The 20015-nt window shown below is 40.6% G+C and overlaps 1 protein-coding gene across 3 annotated transcripts in view; it reads left to right on the top strand.

The window, feature by feature from the left end:
- LOC132818731 (GTP-binding protein Di-Ras2-like) overlaps nucleotides 1–15201 on the top strand; it is a 50702-nt gene extending 35501 nt beyond the window's left edge. The window contains exons 1-3 of one of the 3 annotated variants that reach the window (XM_060829780.1): nucleotides 3097–3159; nucleotides 11053–11147; nucleotides 14228–15201. In XM_060829780.1, the coding sequence (XP_060685763.1) occupies nucleotides 14336–14932 (597 nt within the window). In that variant the 5' untranslated portion in view covers nucleotides 3097–3159; nucleotides 11053–11147; nucleotides 14228–14335 and the 3' untranslated portion in view covers nucleotides 14933–15201. Of the gene's footprint in view, nucleotides 1–3096; nucleotides 3160–11041; nucleotides 11148–14227 lie in introns of those variants that run through there. The other 2 variants (XM_060829781.1, XM_060829782.1) reach the window with 2 other exon arrangements.
- The last annotated feature ends 4814 nt before the right edge of the window (nucleotides 15202–20015 follow it).

Here is a 20015-nt window from a genome sequence, read left to right as displayed (position 1 = left end):
TGTCACAAGGTTGTGAGTTTAAGTAGTTCCACTCAAGGACACGTGCATAAAAACCTTGATGGATTCTCCAATGCAGCACTGCTGTTCAAAGTGCTATCTTTCAGACAGAGTGTTAAACCAAGGCCCAGTCTGGTCAATATATAAAAATCCCTGGCTTTGTTTTAAAGGAGAGTTCTCTCTGGTGTCTTGTCCAACACAATCTCCTCTTTGCCATCACAAAAACAGTTTTTCTGTACATTGATTATCACATTGCTGTTTGTGGGAGCTTGTTGCATGTATTGTAGCACTGTCTACATTACAACAGGTTTATTTGGAAATGTAGCTTTTACAGCGCTGCTCCTTCATCAGCTATCTGATGAAAGAACAGTGCCCTGGAAGCTAGTGCTTCCAAATACACCTGTTGGACTATAACCTGGTGTTGTGCTTTTTGACCTTGTCAACCCCAGTCCAACACCGGCTCCTCCACATCATGGCTACTTTACAATGGTGCAGCACTTCAAAACCTTGATGTTGTCCAAAGTTAAAAAATCACACAACACCAGGTTATAGTCCAAAAGGTTTAACTGGATGCATATGCTTTCGGAGTGCCGCTCTTTCATCAGGTGGTTGTGGACTGATGAAGAAGCGGTGTTCTGAAAGCTAGTGCTTCCAATTAAACCTATTGGACTATAACGTGGTGTTGTGTGACTTTGAACGTTGTCCACCCCAGTCCAACACCGGCATCTCCAATTGTCCGGTATGGAAGGTTTGATTATAAAGAAAGGCTGGATAGACTGGGACTTTTTCACTGGAGCTTAGGAGGTTAAGAGGTGATCTGACAGAAGTTTATAAAACAAGAGGGGTACAGATAGGATTAATGATAGGTGTGGGATTTCAAGACTAGGAGGCATACTTTAAGGGGAGAGGAAAGAGATTTTTTTTTAAAGGAGCATAGTTTTTACACAGTCGATGCTTCACTGTGGAATGAACTTCCTAAGGAAGTGGTGGATGTGGGCAGAGTTACAATGTTTAAAAGACACTTGGATCTTCAGTCATCTTGTTTGAAAGCACCAATGGATCTGATTAGCTAACAAAATAAAATACAGCTAGAATGACTCATGCTGCTCCAAGAACAAAGCTTACTTGGGCTATACCTTCCAGATGGATTATGAGGTTTTTTTTGTCTTTTTTAAAAGAGATTTCCATGTATATTATGATTTAATTTGAAGTGAACATACTGGTTGACCAACTCTATACAGTTCCCTCCCACAACCATCTTTCTAAAAGTTCAGGCTCCACACTATCCATGCAGAAAATAGCAATCTATGTGACTCTGTAACAATCTCTAGCCTTTCTACGAATAGACAAATTATTATTTTATATCTAACAATCCTGGTAAATTTCAGCAGAATTGCTCTCAAAGGCTTGAGCTCCTGGTGATAAGACACATTGCGATGCTGTTGACTTCTCTTGTCATTCTGTGGTGCTGTTTATGTTAATCTGCGGGAGACTGGCATCTGTCCTGTGGCAAAGTAAAAAAATAGTTGAAGTTACTACCTGTGTGCACATCGTTTGTACTGTTTAGAATGAATGTTGTTTATGATACAGTCACATCAGTACAAGTATGTTTTGTCAAAAGGAATTGCAATTTGTTGAGGAAAAATACCCAAAACTCTTCAAGTTCGAATTCTCCTCCAAATATTTATTTTAGCATTGAATTGCACCTTGATAATTTGTTAATCTTCCAACATGCGATTACTGTATATTCCAAATTGCTTTCAATCTTGGAATTTGATGATTTGAAATGCAATGATAAACTTCGAGTGACTTCCCTTCTGCTGCCCCCTATGTGTTGGCAGCAGCTGTTCCTCAGTTCAAACTTACCAATGATTAAACCCCAGGATGCGACCTCGATTTTCAACCTTCCTCACTCAGCCCCATTCCTATTTCTCATTGATGAATTCGGATCCTGCGAACGGAATCCTATCTATTCTCTGAATGTCGAGCTTGGATTCAGATTTGAGAAAACAGAGGTACGTCTCAGATGAGCTTCTGTCTCCAGGGTGTCTTTTTATTGTTTTAACTCTGAACGCCATTTGAAATCCGGTTTTGATCTTGCCACGTTTCTAGGTATAAATTAGGAGGTTTTCAATAAGTAGCAAAATAACACACTCTTTAAAATGTGTGAAAATATTTAATATAGAAAGAAAAATAGTGTTTGCTTTGATCCACGCTTCTTCTCTCAGTGAGGGTTGAAATCATGTTTAATAAACCTTAGCCCCCTGACTGAAAGTTATCCATCCTTTCCATTTGAGGCAACGTAAAACGTTACTAAATTCCAATATTGATGAACACGAATGAGTTTACTTAACAGTAAATCTGGTGACACTCTGCAAGCACAGTAATGAGGAGATTGACGTTATAAACCTGAAACATTGTCTGACCAGATCTGCTTAGCATTTCCAGCATTATCTGTTTTAATTTAGATTTCCAGCATTTGCAGTATTTTGCCTTTTTTTTCAAAATAGAGATTGAAAATAACAAACCCCATTGAGAAGCTAAACATAATCGTTTTTCAATATTTACGCAAATGCATATGTATTAAAATCGTTCTTGCTTTTGCACGCACTTCGCTATCTCAAATGTTTTCTTTCATTGTGTTCAGCTTTTGTTTATCTTCACAACCTGAATCATAATGTTTGTTCTTCGCTTTTTCCTATGACTAATTTATTTGCTCACTTGTCATGTTAGTCAGCAAGGCCAGGAAATTTGTCATTCATGGTATTTTCCCATTCATTTTAGATTTAATCATATTTCTGTTTACTATATATTGTTTACGTATTTACATAAACTTTTCTCAATGATCTCACACAACTAAACAGGAGTTCAATTTGCTCATTTCCTTTGTCATTCAGCAGTCCAATGTAGAATCCCCTTTCCTGGTGTTTGGGAATCAGGGGTATGTTGGTGAACTGGCTGGCATGCTTTCAAGGGTATGACTTGCTAATTGTATTCCTTCCTGCTCCTATTTCCCCCCACCCTCTCCCAAAGGCATTTATTCATATGCAATTCTGGATGAATTCATCAAATTGATCATTCTCCATGCCTAAGGTTGGATGGATAATGTTGACCAGTTATTCAACTGGGGAAAGACTACTGTCTGAAGTCTTCCTGCTAAAGGTAAGTGTGGGTTCATTCAGTTAGCTGACCCTCCTGCTGCTTCAAATGCATCTAAATATAGTCTTGTAAGTGCAAGAAATACCTTTGGTATTTTTGGATTGAGTCAAACTCCAATGTTTGTTTTGTTTCCTTGACATGCTACTATACAGAACCAGACTGCATATGTGATTATCTATCTATAAAGATACTTTTTATGGACAAAGTATACTTTTGAAATGAAAAAGAAGCTATTCAACTTCCAAAGGACCATTACAAGACAGATACTGAGGGCAGGACACAAAGCTTCTCTTTGCCCATCCATCTGGATAAACGATTAGCCAACATCCCATTGCACTTTCTACTGATTCCTGAATAAGTTTGAAGTTCTGTGTTCACGACCCCATCAAGATTTTTCTAAGTGTTGATCACTTTTTGGCATGAAGTAGTTTGTCTCGATATCTGTTTGAATCTTTCTGCTTGTCAGTCTTGACTTTGTTCCAGCATCTACTACGTCTTGAAATATTGTTAACTTTTTCAATGCTTTTTATTCTTCTGTGAAGGTCCCTCTCAAATTAAATCCTTTAAAGGCTAAAGAACCCTAGTTTCTTCAGTCTTTCTTGAAAGTTGACAATTTGATAAAGGAATCGACTTTGTGGTTTTCTCTGCACTATTTTCACTTCTTAGACTCTAACAACACATGGCACTCAAGATTTCTGTTGACCTCGATCAATTTACATTGGATTTCATCTGTTATGGGTTAGCCTAGTTCTGTACTTTATCCAAGTCTCTTTGTAGTTCATAAAACAATTTTTTAAAATAGCTAATCTCCAATAATCTCAACCCCAATCATAAGCACTAACTTTGTGCAATAGCTTCTTATAAAATCAAAACGCATTACTTTCACCACTTTTCCCTTAGCTAACTTACTCGTTATCCCTAACAAACTCTGATAGATTTGTGATTTCTGTTTCTCTCAAACCATATTATGATTTTCAAAAGCCCTGTCACCACGTCCCTAAGATTGTAACATTCTCCATATTAGTGATGTCAGACTAACTGGTTTTCTCTCCCACTCCTACCTTGATTAGCAAGGTGACATTTGCTATCTTCAAGTTCAATGGGATAGTTCTATTATCATGGCACTTCTGGAAGTTCATAATCAATTTATTCATTATCTCTCTAGCAAACTATTTTAAAACTCTTGAGACTCAGATCAACAGGTTCAAGGGACTTTATTCACATTAATTTTTCAGTATTCTTTCTTTACTAATAATGATAATCCTAAATTCCTAGATTAGATTCTTGTTCTCCATTATTTTTGGAATTTGCTTTCTTATGTTATACTATGAAGTTGAATACAAACATATAAGTATGTTGGTTTAACGTTTCTGCCATCTCCTTATTTGCCATGACTGTATAATTTCTTCTCGTTCTGTTGACCATTTTAATAGCTTATCAACATTGTTAACTTAACAAGTTTAACTTGGGTTTCTGTATTTAAGCCTTTAATAATGATCATAGCCACCAAAGTCTATGGCACTTCTTTCAAAACTGCCATGCAACCACTGACCCCACACTATGACAAGTATCTGTTGTTTTTAATTCAGTTAGCTGCTTCCAATCATTGTGAGAATCAATAAATGATGGAAAAGCACTGGATCAAAGATTAACTGAATTATTGAAAAAGTGACTTCCCAAGTTAACAGTAAAAATAAGGTATGGAATAGTATAGTAAAATTTTACACTTAATTCCTACTATTTCCAACTTCAACAGCAATTATTTGTGGAAGACTTTAAAGAATGTAGCTAGTAAGTTAAGAGCTGGGTATTCTGTAGCAAATGACTCATTTCCTGATTTCCTCAGCCTCTCATCTCCCAACAAGGTAATAATTAGGAATGTAATTTAATTATCCTTTCAGTATTCTAGAAGCTGAGGCCCATCCAGGACAAATCAATCCACTTGAATGATACCATATTCAATGACCTAAACATTGACCTTCCACGACTATGGTTATAAAGTATCCATGCTACCCATCAAGCTTCTTTGGTAACATCTCCAAAACCTGCACCATCAATCCATGGTTCCAAATTAGAGGTGCTGGAAAAGCACAGCAGTTCAGGCAGCATCTGAGGAGCCACCTCCTCCTCCACTACATTGATGACTGCGTTGGCGCCACCTCGTGCTCCCACGAAGAGGTTGAGCAATTCATCAACTTCACCAACACATTCCACCCTGACCTTAAATTTACCTGGACTATCTCTGACACCTCCCTCCCCTTCCTGGACCTCTCCATCTCCATTAATGACGACCGATTTGACACCGACATCTTTTACAAACCCACCAACTCTCACAGCTACCTGGATTACACCTTTTCCCACCCTACCTCCTGCAAAAATGCCATCCCGCATTCCCAATTCCTCCGCCGTATCTGCTCCCAGGAGGACCAGTGCCACCACAGAACACACTAGATGGCCTCCTTCTTTAGATAGCACAATTTCCTTTCCCACGTGGTTAAAGATGCCCTCCAACGCATCTCGTCCACATCCTGCACCTCCGCCCTCAGACCCCACCACTCCAACCGTAACAAGGACAGAACGTGCCGGTGCTCACCTTCCACCCTACCAACCTTTGCATACACCAAATCATCCGCCGACATTTCCGCCACCTCCAAACGGATCCCACCACCAAGGATATAGCTCCCTCCCCACCCCTTTCCGTCTTCTGCAAAGACTGTTCCCTCCGTGACTACCTGGTGAGGTCCACGCCCCCCTACAACCCACCCTCCTGTCCTGGCACCTTCCCCTGCCACTGCAGGAATTGCAAAATCTGCGCCCACACCTCCTCCCTCACCTCCATCCAAGACCCTAAAGGAGATTTCCACATCCATCAATGTTTTACCTGCACATCCGCCAATATCATTTATTGTATCCGTTGCTCCCGAAACGGTCTCCCCTACATTGGGGAGACTGGATGCCTCCTCGCAGAGTGCTTTAAGGAACATCTCTGGGACACCCGCACCAATCAACCACACCGCCCTGTGGCCCAACATTTCAACTCCCCCTCCCACTCTGCCGAGGACATGGAGATCCTGGGCCTCCTTCACCACCGCTTCCTCACCACCTGACGCCTGGAGGAAGAAGGCCTCATCTTCCGCCTCAGAACACTTCAACCCCAGGACATCAAGGTGGTCTTCAACAGTTTCCTCATTTCCCCTTCCCCCACCTCACCCCAGTTTCAAATTTCCAGCTCAGTACTGTCCCCGTGGCTTGTCCTACCTGCCTATCTTCTTTTCCACCTATCCACTCCACTCTCCTCACTGACCTATCACCTTCATCCCCTCCCCCACTCACCCATTGTACTCTATGCCACTTTCTCCCCACCCCCATCTGCTCTCATTTATCTCTCCACCCTTCAGGTACTCTGACTATCTTCCTGATGAAGGGCTTTTGCCCGAAACGTTAACTTTACTGCTCCTCGGATGCTGCCTGAACTGCTGTGCTTTTCCAGCACCACTAATCTGGAATCTGGTTTCCAGCATCTGCAGCCATTGTTTTTACCACCGTCAATCCATGGAAAAGCAAGGGCAGTAGGTGCATGGAACAGCATATCATCCATTGCTATATTACCTTTGAGTCAAAATCCTCAAAGTTAGGCCACTTTTGGAATACTGCATTAAGTTCAAGTCTCCCCACTATAGGAAAATATTATGAAATTGCAAGGGTTCAGAAAACATTTATGAGGATGTTGCCAGGCTTGGAGGCTATGAGCTATAGGGAAAGGCAGAACAGGTTAGGTCTGTTTTCCCTGGAGCGTCATAGACTGAGGGAGACCTAATAGAGCTTTATAAAATCATGAGGGCCATAATTAGGGTGAATAGTCAAGGTCTTTTCCTCAGGATAGGGCAGTCCAAGACTAGATGGCATAGGTTTAAGGTGAGAAGGGGGTTAAAGGGATCTAAAAGGTAACTTTCTCTTGCAGAGGGTGGTGCATGGATGGATTGAACTGTCAGAGGAGTGGTGGAGGCTGGTACAAATATTTAACAGACATCTAGATGGACACATGAAAAGAAGGGTTTAGAGGGATGTGGACCAAATGCTGGCAAATAGGATTAAATTAATTTAGGATATCTGGTCGGCATTGACAAGTTGGACCGAAGGGTTTATTTCCATGCAGTATATCTCTATCACTCTATAAATTACATAATAATCTTGTGAGAGCACATTCACTACACAGACTGGGGTAGGTCAAAAAGATGACCTAGCATCATTTTTCTGTGTAATTAGAGGAGAGCAGTAAAGGTCAATAATGTCCAAATCCCCAGAATGGTTTTTTAAAATATTAGTGGCTGTCTTTTGAAATTACCTGTATCGGTTGCGAACTTTAGCAGCATTGACTGCCTCCCAAATTATTTCAGTTTTAATCATACTGTAGTCAATATCAGCCAGCAGTTTCACATTTTCCATCACCAGTTCAAGTATGAAGTTTCATCCTGTGTCTTCTCCCACATATTAGGTGGTACATTATCTACTCATAGTATCACCACTTGATTTGATTTGATTTGATCTTTTCTTGTCACATGTCAAGAAACAATGCAAAAGTATTGTTTTGCATGCTAACCAGACAAATCATACCTCGCATAAATATATCAGGATGACAAGACAGAATGCAACATATAGCATTTCAGCTACAGAGAAGGTGCAGAGAAAGATCAGTTCTAATAAATGAGAGGTCCGTTTGTAAGTTGTTAATAGGGGGAAGAAGCTGGTCTTAAATTGGTGGTATGTGTTTTCAAATTTCTGTATCTTCTGTCCAATGAAAGAAAGTGGAAGAGAGTATAAACAGAGTGAGTGGGGTCTTTGATTATGTTCGCTGTTTTCCCGAGGCAGTGGGAAGTATAGACAGAATCAATGGAAGGAAGGCTGATTTTCAGGATGGACTGTGCTGCATTCACAACTCCCTGTAGTTTCTTGCAGTATTGGGCATAGCAATTGCCATACCGAGCTGTGATGCATCTGGAAATGTTGCTTTCTCTGGTGCATCTATAACAATTGGTAAGAGTCATTGTGGACATGCTGAATTTCCTTAGCCTTCTGAGGAAGTAGAGGTGTTAATTTGTTTTCTTTACTGTAGTGGCAACATAGGTGGACAGGATAGATTGCTAGTGATATTTACTTCTAGGAACTTAAAGCTCTCAACCACCCCCATCTCAGCACCATTGATACAGATAGGGACATGTCCTTTATCTGCTTCTGGAAGTCGATGACCATCTCCTTTGTTTTGCTGACATTCAGGGAGAGAACATTGTCTTTACAACATGCCACTAAGCTATTTAAAATTTTCCTGTGTTCTGTCTCATCATTGTTTGAGGTCTAACCCACTCATCAAATTTCTAAATGGAGTTAGATCTAAATTTGGTCACACAGTCATGAGTACGTAAAGAGTACAGTAAGGGGTTAAGCACACAGCCTTGCTAATGAACATCTCATTAATTTGAAATTTCCTAATAAAATAAGTTGTATATTTCATACACGCCTATTATTCTTCTATCATACATTATGTCCTTACATTTATTCAGAGGTGGCTGACTGCATCAGTGCCTTGATTTATTTTAACTCCCTGTTCTAGCCAGATTTATTTTTCTTTATTCGGTATCTATTCTCTATCTCCTAAATGCATGCTGCATGTAAAATTCTTTCTTATCTGTTCTGTCCTCCTTGAACATTTGGTATCATCACCTTTTGCAATAATCAAACTGTTGGTTGTCACAGCACTTGTGCAACATTGTTTGGATAGCATAATTTGTTACAAATGTTTCTACTCATATTAGTAACTTTTCCTCTTCTTGTACCTTTGATATCTGACTGTTCCTAGTAGCTAAATCCAATCCTTTTTGTAAGTTCGTAAATTATTGCCAGTTCATTGGATATCATTCATTCTTATGTCAATGTCACAGGAGATCAAATCGTCTTCCCCCTCCCCCATCAATTTTCAATATTTAGTGGTGACTGCTTCTCTTTGATAAAAGGTTGAGTCAAAGTGCACAGAACCAGGCTGTTTCTAGTAAAGCATGTTGGGATATTAAACAAGATCCAATACCATTGCAAGCCGTTGCTATGGTTGAGGAGTAATATCACAGGGTGAGAAGGTGGAAAATCACATGTTAAGAAATGAGGACAGAGGGCAGAAGAAAATTGTTTACAGGGAAAGAGCTGTGATGAGGTTTTATCACTTAAAGGTTAGTGACTGAGGCAGAAACTATTGGCCAAAAAATTCAATTTATACCCAAAACACATGAAATTGGTATTACCATGCTTTTCATGCCATTCTATGTCAGATATAGATCCAAGTCAAATTCAGCTTTGAATTTTATTTAAATGCTGCCAATGAGTGGAGCTGCTAAGTGGGCATTGCCTACTGCAGCCTGCTTTAGCAGGCCTAGTGGGAAATTGCTGCAAATGTGTTGCTGGGAAAGCGCAGCAGGTCAGGCAGCATCCAAGGAACAGGAAATTCAACGTTTCGGGCATAAGCCCTTCTTCAGGGCTTATGAAGAAGAAGGGCTTATGCCCGAAACATCGAATTTCCTGTTCCTTGGATGCTGCCTGACCTGCTTTGCTTTTCCAGCAACACATTTTCAGCTCTGATCTCCAGCATCTGCAGACCTCACATTCTCCTAGTGGGAAATTGTCTGAAGGATGGAAAACAACAAAGTCTGCAATGAGAGTGGCAGCCCCAGAATGGGGTGCTTCCAGTGTGCTGGAGGGAAACAGAATAGTTGGAAGGCCCAGGGGGAGTACCGGTGCCAGTCTGTGACTCTATAACCTGGCTCTGCTACAATTCAAGCTGCACATTTGCTGGGTTTTATCCTTGATGGATTTCCCCAGGATTTCTGGGTGCACAAGCACTCCCCCCTTGTATGTGAGATCCAGCCACTGGTGTACCATCTTAACATGATTTTTTTTCAAATGGGTTTCGGTAGACCGCCGGAGCCAACTGGTTTTTTGACTCACTTCTGTGCTATTTGGATGCAGGAAACTTGTGAAGCTCTTCACCATTGAAGCAATTAGGTGGAATGTCTCTCCGACTTGTAACATTCAAGAAGAGATTTTTTATGTCAAAAATATACTTTATTCGTAAAATAATCATAAAATAATTTGATGGTCTGTACATTTTGGTCATGCCATACATATGTCAACATTTACATACACAGCTCAGAATTATCATTGTTATATACAGGTCTGTGCATTTCTCACTCATATGCCCATATATTTAGCTGAGGCATCAGCAGAGCCCAAATGACTGCATGGGCCCCCTGTTCTTCTTTAGGCAGGCAGATGTTACACGGTGGTCTTTCCCCACCGCGCCTTGGCAGCAGCTGCCCCAAGCTTCAGCGCATCCCTCAACACATAGTCCTGGACCTTGGAATGTGCCATCTGCAACACTCAGTCAGGGTCAGCTCCTTCAGCTGTAAGATCAACAGGTTTTGGACCACCATCATCAAGAAGAGATGATGTGAGTGAAAGATAAAAGAATGAGAAGTAACTGGCAACAGGGGAACTGTGACTGGAACTTTATACTGGTGTGGAGGGATAAACACCGAGGCTGATTGGTTGGGCTGAATGGTCTATTATTCTCTTGGCGCTTCCATGTATTTCCATGAAACTGCCATTAACACTCAATTGTCATGAATGGACTATTCCACATAGACAAAAAAATGAATGAAAAACGGGGTTGTTATTTTCGAAAATCGATACAAACTGTCACCTTTTCCTGTCATGTGTCGCGTAAAGAAACCTTGTCTAGAGAGTAGGGTATAAATCAAACCATGGTAAGACTGCTGTTTATTTACCTTCCTTTGGGAGAACGGCCGGAGTTTATTCCCTTTATGTCAAATGCATTCTCTTCTCCCCCGACAGGAATGGAATTTCCCTGACCTCGCTTTCTATATGGCATTAAGTGTACGCAGGAATTTCTATTTACAGTTAAAAACCCTCCATGGAACGTACATGAGGTATGTACAACTGGGAAGGATGTCTTAAATTGGGGAGCGGGTGGAGGCGGTGGCCGGTTATAAAGAGATTCCTTTTGTACGAATTGTCGTAATTGCGAGATGATTGTAAATTGTCTCTAACTCTACCGCCTCAGTTCATATACATTACTCGTCAAATAGCTATCATCGCCAGCTCGCTTTGCTCTGGGAGTGTCTGTCTTATTGGAGGTGGGTAAACAGCGAGTGAGCGATTTTCTCTTGTATCTTGTTTTTTTTTAAAATGTAAAAGTATTGTCATTTATGAATACAATTCTAGGGGCTGTGTGTGTCCGCTCACCCCGCGGGGTGTCGGTTTAATTCAGTCAGGGCTCCGGGGATGTTTGATCTCCAATGGGTAGTTCCGGAGCCTGGAGCAGTTTAATCGGTGCACCCATCTCCGTTAGAAATCCTGGGTTCCAGATTGGAAAGCCATTTCAAAGGCAGGACTGTTTATTTCAACGATCAGAAACGCACCGAAAACAATTAGTTGCACCAATTGCAATGTGTGCAGCATACAATATTAGCTGTCCGTCACATATATGTATATATTATATATATAATATATTTACATATGTGTGTGTGTAAAGACAAAAATAACTGGAAGCTACAGGAAGAAAATAACTGGAAAGGTTGAAGAAAATAACTGGACGGGTGGGAGAAAATAGCTGAAGGATGGGAAAAGCAGAAAAACTGGGACGGTGGAAGGCGGGAGACAAGAGGCTGCCAGTCTTGTAGGGGCTAATTTGGAGAGCTGTTTGTGGAGAGCTGGAGGCAGGGAATCGACCCCGGGACAGGATTCTGCAACTGACGTCAGACGGAGATCTTTCCAGTGATCTTCTCCCCCAACCTCCCCCACACATCGTCACTTCTTTTAAGTCATTTCCAGGGATCTCCTTTCTCTGGTGAGTTTCTCTCTCTGCCCCACCGTGAGGAGAGCGGAGACATACAGAACTAGCAGGCATTGCTCGTTTCCCGGGAATTGCTGAAGTGCTCCGTGTTGCTCCCTTACCTTTTAGCTGTTGTGGCTGCCCTGGCACCAGACAATCAGGTATCTCGACTTTCCCCGGCATTGTAGACTGCGAATGGCTAGAGGCCACTTGGAACACTGTGATTGTGTATTCACGCAGCACCCATATGTACAGTAGATGTCGTGCGGAGCAGGGGCACTGCCTGGTTTTTGACCCCGCTCTGATGACAGGGCTCGGGGGTCGATTTTGACATCCCAACTGTTGCGCGAGTGGCCTCGGTGAATTCGGCTGACTTGGAAATCTAGGAACCTTTGCCGCCGGTATGTGGAATGCGTTTCACATTTTCCCCAGTCTCCTTTCTGGAGATTGACACCTCAATTTATTGTGTGAAATGTTCTGAGTGGAATCTGAAGGAAGACTTTTTTTTTCTTTCCCCTGCAGGGGTGTTGATTGGAATAGATTAAATTTAAGAGCTGGAGGCTGATGGAGGTTTATAAAATCATGAGGGGCATGGATAGGGTGAATAGCCAAAGTCACAGGGTAAGGGAGTCCAAAACCAGAGGTCAGAGGTTTAAAGTGAGAGGGAAAAGATTTAAAAAGGGACTTAAGGGGCAACTTTTCCATGCAGAGGGTGGTGCGCATATGGAAGAGTTGCCAGAGGAGGTGGTGGAGGCTGGTACAATGACAACATTTAAAAGGCATCTGGATGGGTATATGAATAGGAAGCATTTAGTGGGATATGGACCAAAAAATGCTGGCAAATAGGACTAGATCAGTTTAGGATATCTGGTCCATGAAGAAGAGTTAGATCAAAGCTTCTGGGGTGCTGCATAACTTTTATGACTCTATAACTAGAGTGATTGAAAATGGGAAATTACATTTCCTTTGCACGGGATTCTGATCCACCCCAGTATTTTGGAATCAACTTCTGTGACTTTATCAGCTGAAATCAGAGTAATTGATCTGTGTGACTATCATAAATACATTTTCATCATGAGTTTATGGGATTTTCTGGCACTTGTACCAATGATTTGTGGTCAATACCTTGATTAAAACTATTTGTTTTTCCTCTTGATCTGTTTCAATTTGTTACCTGAAAATGCCTTTTAATTGGATATTGAAATGACTATGTTCCCAAATATATTTAATGAGGTTAATGTACATTTTTGATTAAATGGTGCATACTACAGGACTGCATTGATACAGACAACTCTCAATTGATAGTTTAGTGATTTTGAGGTCATTTGTTTTTGTTTCACGGAGGCCTGTTCTGTTGAGTGGCAAGCATTGTTGTCCTCCTCTCTAAATTGATAATTAGGGCCTTGTGTGCATCCCCAACTTTCGTTGCACGGTAATTGTGGCCATACTTTCAGCTATTTCAGCTCTACAGACTAAAGTTCTCCTTGCAGACCTCTCTAGCTCTCTCCCCTAAGCTGCTGCTTACAACATAATTTCACAAGCAGGGGCCAGGACATAGAGTGGCATCACAAGCTGAAAGTTTGGTGTCATGTGTTCCAAGACAAGAGTGGCTGCCCTGGAGCACTAACAAAACTGTACCAGTTGCGCTCCTGTCTTAACCAGCACCAGAAATCAGAAGCCAACCCCAGAGCTCCCCCACCCAAGCCTGCTTTCACAGGTTTCCACCCAACAGCCACAGTCTCTCGTTAACTTCATTTTCATCAGTCAGTCCCCCACTGCCCCAATCCCTACCTTCCCCCAACCCTTCCTTCATGATGATATGACAAAATTCCAAGCCTTGATACTGGATCACACTGGGAAAGGATGTGGGAAGTCTGGCTGACAATCTATCTCTGACCAATTGTTTATTTCTCTGTCAGAATACTGTATCATTTTTGACTTAGAATTAATGTCTGATTACATGCAACAGAGTTTTAAATGTACTCTTAAGTATATGGGTAATAATAGATGGGATGCTGGAGCATTTGGAATTAACAAAAGTAACGAGGAATGTTGCACCATCAGTTAAGCTAATGTAGTATTGGAGACAGGTGCTGGTACGGAGGTGGAAATATTGGTCTCTGATGCATAGGATATGAGGCTAATTAAATGTTTGCTTGTTTGTTTGTTTTACAGCTCCATAACATCTGTGGGAATGTAAGGGGCTAAAATCACACCTCCAAAACAATTCTTAACTGCAAAGGATCTATTGTTCATTCACGAATCTGCAGATAATCTTCAAAAATGCCAGAGCAAAGCAACGATTACCGGGTTGTTGTGTTTGGAGCAGCAGGAGTTGGGAAAAGTTCCTTAGTCCTGCGCTTTGTGAGAGGAACTTTCAGAGAAACATACATTCCAACAATTGAAGATACATACAGGCAGGTAATCAGCTGTGATAAAAATATTTGTACACTTCAAATCACGGACACCACAGGCAGCCACCAGTTTCCTGCAATGCAGAGGCTGTCTATTTCCAAAGGGCATGCCTTCATTCTAGTTTACTCTGTCACAAGCAAACAATCTATGGAGGAATTGCAGCCCATCTATGAGCAGATCTGTCAAATCAAAGGGAACATTCAGAACATCCCTATTATGTTAGTGGGAAATAAGAGTGATGAGACTCAAAGGGAAGTGGAGACCACTGAAGGAGAAGCTCTGGCCACAAAGTGGATGTGTTCTTTCATGGAGACTTCTGCCAAACTCAACTACAATGTGCAGGAACTTTTCCAGGAGTTGCTTAATTTGGAAAAGAGGAGGGCAGTGAGTCTCCAAGTGGATGGAAAGAAATCTAAACAGCAAAAGAGAAAAGATAAACTGAAAGGAAAATGCTCCCTAATGTGAAATGCAAGCTTTTTAAATCACATCTATTGCATGGTGCAACCAGGCATGGATTTCATAGATATCCTGTGAAAAAGGAGCCACTTTTACACAGAATGACTCATTTCCTAACAACCTATGAGACAGATAAAACAAGTCTTATATCAGTCCTCATCATAATGAATCAAATTTCAGCATCAAATCCCATCACTGATGGATTGCCCTATCAGCTTAGGTTGTTAGTTTAAAAAGACATGCTTCTTGCATTTTCACATTTAAATCATAATTTCCATATGCACATGGTTAATGCAACAAAATAAATTAAAATTTTATCTGCATGAATATTGACTGGATAATTCTTATTTTATCACAGAACAGATATTTTGCATAAAAGTAAAATAATTCAAATACACTTGATTGTTGACAAATTAAATGCAGTTAATGTTTTATTTATTTCTCTTTTCGATTTTTAATTTTGTTCCTTCAAGGCAGTAACTTGCCCTGATCATACCACAGCCTGGATCAATTAACCATTCTTCATGCATCAAGAGACAACCGGTATTGGCATGATATCTGAACATTCTGGACATTAATGTCTACTACTGCCCTCATCAACAGTCATAGATCTGCATATTTCAACAAGGGCAACTATAGCCAGAACTGAGAATATGGTCACAGGTCAAAGGGATGGCTGTGGTACTCACATGAACCCCAGTTACACCTGTAGCTGTGTGGTATGTGGAGCATTCCTTGTTTCTGTCCCACTCCGGCCCCCTCCCACAACCCTTTCTCCAGACATTGATGACATCATCAGTGCTGTTTCCCTTTGTCATCTGGAATTTGAAAAATTCATTCTGGATTAGTGGTGCTGGAAAAGCACAGCAGTTCAGGCAGCTATTTCGCATCCAATTTCCACTCTGCTCTCATCTTCATGGTCCATCTCTGACTCTTCCTTTCCTTCCTTGACAACTCTTTTACATTGGGGGATAGGCTGGCCACTGACATCCACTATAAACCCACTGACTCGCACAGTTGACTATACATTCTCACACCCTGCTTCCTGCAAAGACTCTATTTAATTCTCCTAATTCCTCTACCTCCATTGCATTTGTTCTGACGATGACACCTTCGACAAGGGGGCCTCCAAAATGTCCGCTTTCCTCCTCAACTGATGATTCCCCACCACCATGATTGACAGGGACTTCAACTGGGTCTGATCCGTCTTTCGCACTTCAGTCCTCCTTCCTTCCCTTCCTTCCCACAATAGCGATAGAGTCCCCCTAATTCTCACCTATTATCCAACCAAAGGGTCACGAGCTGCCTTTTCTGCCACCTCCAGTGAGATTCCACCACCATAAACATATTGTCCTCCCCTCCCTTGTCAGCTTTCCGTAGGGATTGTTCCTTTCAGAACACCTTGGTTCATTCCTCTGCCTCCACAGCACCTTCTCATGCAATCACAGAAAGTGCAACACCAGCCTGTTTACTTTCTCCGTCCTCACTATCCAAAGCCTCAGGCACACCTTCCAGGATTTATCTGCACTTTACTGAATTTAGACTACTGCAATTGTCGCTCACAATGTGGTCTCCTCTACATTGGGGAAATGAAGTGCAGGCTGGGTGACTGCTTTGCTGAACACCTACATCCTGTTTGCAGAAATGACCCCAGACCTCCATTGCCTGCCAATTTCAACTCACAACTGTATTCCCTGACCAACATGTCTCTCACGGCCTCACTGCAGTGCTCCAGCCAAGCTCAGCTCAGAGAAAACAGCACCTTATTTTGGGAACTCTGCAGCCTTCTGGACTCAACATCAAGTTAAACAATTTTATGATTTGAGGCATCTTCTCACATGCCCTTACCCCAACTCCCACACACCAGACCTTGTTATCACATGGGCTACCACCACAAACAATCCATTCTCAGTTGCTAATGGTCCCCATTAACAGATATTCATTATCCTATGCTGACCTATACCTGTTCCCTTATCTACCAACTGTTTTTCTCTCTTTTTTCATCACCTATCATTTAGTCAATTCTCACCCTCCCCCTCCCTCGATGCCATCTTCTGCATATATACCAACCCTTTACTAGCGACCTCAGTTCTGAAGAAGAGTCACTGGACCTGAAATGTAAATTCTGCACAGATGCTGCCAGACCTGCTGAGTTTTTCAAGTAATTTTCCATTTTCATTTCTGAGAACCTGGTTGACTGTTTAAATACTTTAATCCAGAGGGAGCAGCCAATTGTAGCACTACAACTCCTGAATCAATTTGATTTTGATATGAGGTTATATTTCATCCATCCCACTCACTCAGCCTCACTTTCCTCCTGATGTCCGAGCACATGGGAACAAATGTTGAACAGAAAATTTATTAGCTATCCGATCTTAATAAATACTGATGGAATATATTGTTAGATTAGAACAGTTACAATTTTAAGCTTGATGCTGATTTTTGTTTGTCTTCAGTAGCTTTGTGCAACTTTGAGAATTTCCAATAATGTGAAAGCAAAATATTCCCACTTTATTTTATAATTTAGTTTCAGGGATCGGAGAGTCATCATTTTATGACCATATATATTACAACTCATTTAGATTTAGTGAGACTTTATTTCCATACATTATGTAAATCATTTTAAGTATTTCATAAAATTATTCCATGTTTGACAGCTTATCTAATGACTCACTTTTTATATATGCCACTGTTCAGTTGGATCATGTACAGAACATAGCATCCCAGGTTTGCTCTTTTCTCAGCCAACACATTGATAGGACAACACCAAGTAACTTCAGCAACTTAGATTAAGGATAAAATTGGATCTGAATATTATGCTACATTGATTAATATGTTAGTTCTTTGCCACCTTTTCTTTCCCAGCTATTAGAAGAGAAACTTATTTTTGTTTGCACTTACACAACTGATGACTACTGTTTCCATCAGTTTTCTCACCTCTATGCAGGTGTCAGATTGTTTTTGAGGACAGTATAATGGAGAACCGTAGTTCTGTAGTATTTCACCCAAGTGGTTAAGTTTGAATGTCATCAAAGTATTTGACAATGATATTTAGATCATTCTTGTTAACACTTACTGTCCACATATATATTGGGAATCATTAAATACTGATTAGATGCAAAAGTAGTTTGTTTTCTCTTGCTAACCTATTGACTGCAAATTCAGATGTGGTACCTTTAAATCAAAATCAGCCATGTGTCAATACAAACCTTTTGAACTTTTAGACTCCATGGTTTTTGATCAAATGATCCACTGTTCAACTGACCTCTCATACACATCTTGGTTTCTCCAAAAGTATTCCTCTTCTGGTTCTTCAACTATCAACAGCACCGATAAGATCTCTCTGATTGAACACATGTATGCACTTCTGGTGGGAATTTATGGACTGTGATCAGGATCAAAAACCCCAGGTTTCTATCTCTGATAGGCTGAATTCAGTTGTACAACTGTATTATTCTAGCAATTTACTGCTTTAACCAACTGAGCTATTGAGGAAACCTTTGCAGTATTTTTCTGTAACTTTTATATGTGAACACATAATTGTTACAGTAGGAGTACTGTATTATCATAGGTAACATCATTCAGGTGGGATTTAAACCAGTGCCCCATTTCCCCTTTTCCAGTGGGTATAAAAGATCCCAAACATCTTTATTTTAAGAAAAGATGGGAACGTTCTGGTATCTTAGCCAATCCTCCAAACAGCACCAAAAACAATTCAACTGATCACTTTATCTCATTTGTTGGACATTGGGTACATATTGCCTAGGAGAAAATGCATTTCAACAGTACTTAATTTGTTGTGCTGCATTTATTCCTTTTATTATATTTTAGTTTTCCTCGTCCCCTTAACTATGTCAATATCCAGTGAAGGAAATAAATTATTTGCGCAAAAGCAGAATAATGTCGACATTGAAAATCACTAATTAAACTCGAAAATGCAAGCTGCTAACTTTTCAATGTAACTCTTTTTTATTAGAATTCAGCAATAAGTAAGTATTTTACATTGCTTCGTTAAGAAATCTAAGGCATAGGCTGAATGGTCAAAATGATTCCTTCCAAGAGATAATGACTCCATGATTTATTTTGCTTTCAGATTACCTTCATCCCTGCAGAAGTGTTCTTCTATTCTATGATGGTCAATGCTAGCAGTTCAAGTACAAATTTGTTAGAATTTGACTGCTGTCATGATACCATCTCTCAAATCTAACAAAACAAATTGTTCCCAAGGATACAATTATAAATAAAAAGAAATTGCACATTATGTAATCTGGGATGTGGCATGGCTGTGAATAAAGATTAAATCCTTTACCCAGCAGAACAAATATTGGACCAGAAAATCTAGGGTGTCTGTTCTGCCAGTGAAAATCGTAGTGAAAACATAAACTTCAAAATCACATTCATCTAAATTATAAGAAAATCAGATCTACATTGGATCCCTGTTCCACCTTTGTTCTTTCCACTGAAATCTCAGCCCTATTGAAATAATTGAGTTGCTTCATGCTCTACAGAACTTCAATGGACAGATATATAGTACTTTCTTGGAGTTTACTCCTGCTGTCAAGCACTAATCTAGATTATAATAAAGTGTAACTAGCTGAAACAAGGTGACTCACCAATGATTCAATTGGTGTATAAAATCTCACAGGGCCCTAAATTCTAGGATGTGTGAGTATGGTGTTGTTCCAGTGTAGATTGTGAGGGTGAGGGTTTGGAATTTGGATAGTATACAGTTCCCACAGAACTGTAACTGAAAATCCAGCTCAAGTGGAAAGGAATCCTGGTGCCTGGAGGGGTGACCTTAAAACTGATGCCCTGGCATTTCCTACGAGGATTGCAGTTTCTGGGATAATTTTAATGATTGGTCTGGTAAGGCCTCAACTTTGTTCAATTTTCTTGTACTTTTCCCGTAATTGTATCTTTAAAGGCATAAACCACTTGCTCAATTACATGTCTCCATCCCAGATGATTGCAATTGGGGCATCATGTAGGTTTCAACCATTTATAAGACTAGAATGTTAGGCTCACAGTCCATATTTTGAAAATAAAATAGAGCAGATGATTAAAATCTCCAACAAAACTAGAAAATGCTGGA

The sequence above is a fragment of the Hemiscyllium ocellatum genome, chromosome 9 (genome assembly GCF_020745735.1).
Source record: "Hemiscyllium ocellatum isolate sHemOce1 chromosome 9, sHemOce1.pat.X.cur, whole genome shotgun sequence".
NCBI lineage: Eukaryota > Metazoa > Chordata > Chondrichthyes > Orectolobiformes > Hemiscylliidae > Hemiscyllium > Hemiscyllium ocellatum.
The sequence above is the reverse complement of the archived record's forward strand: the minus strand, read 5'-3'. Positions and strand labels throughout refer to the sequence as shown.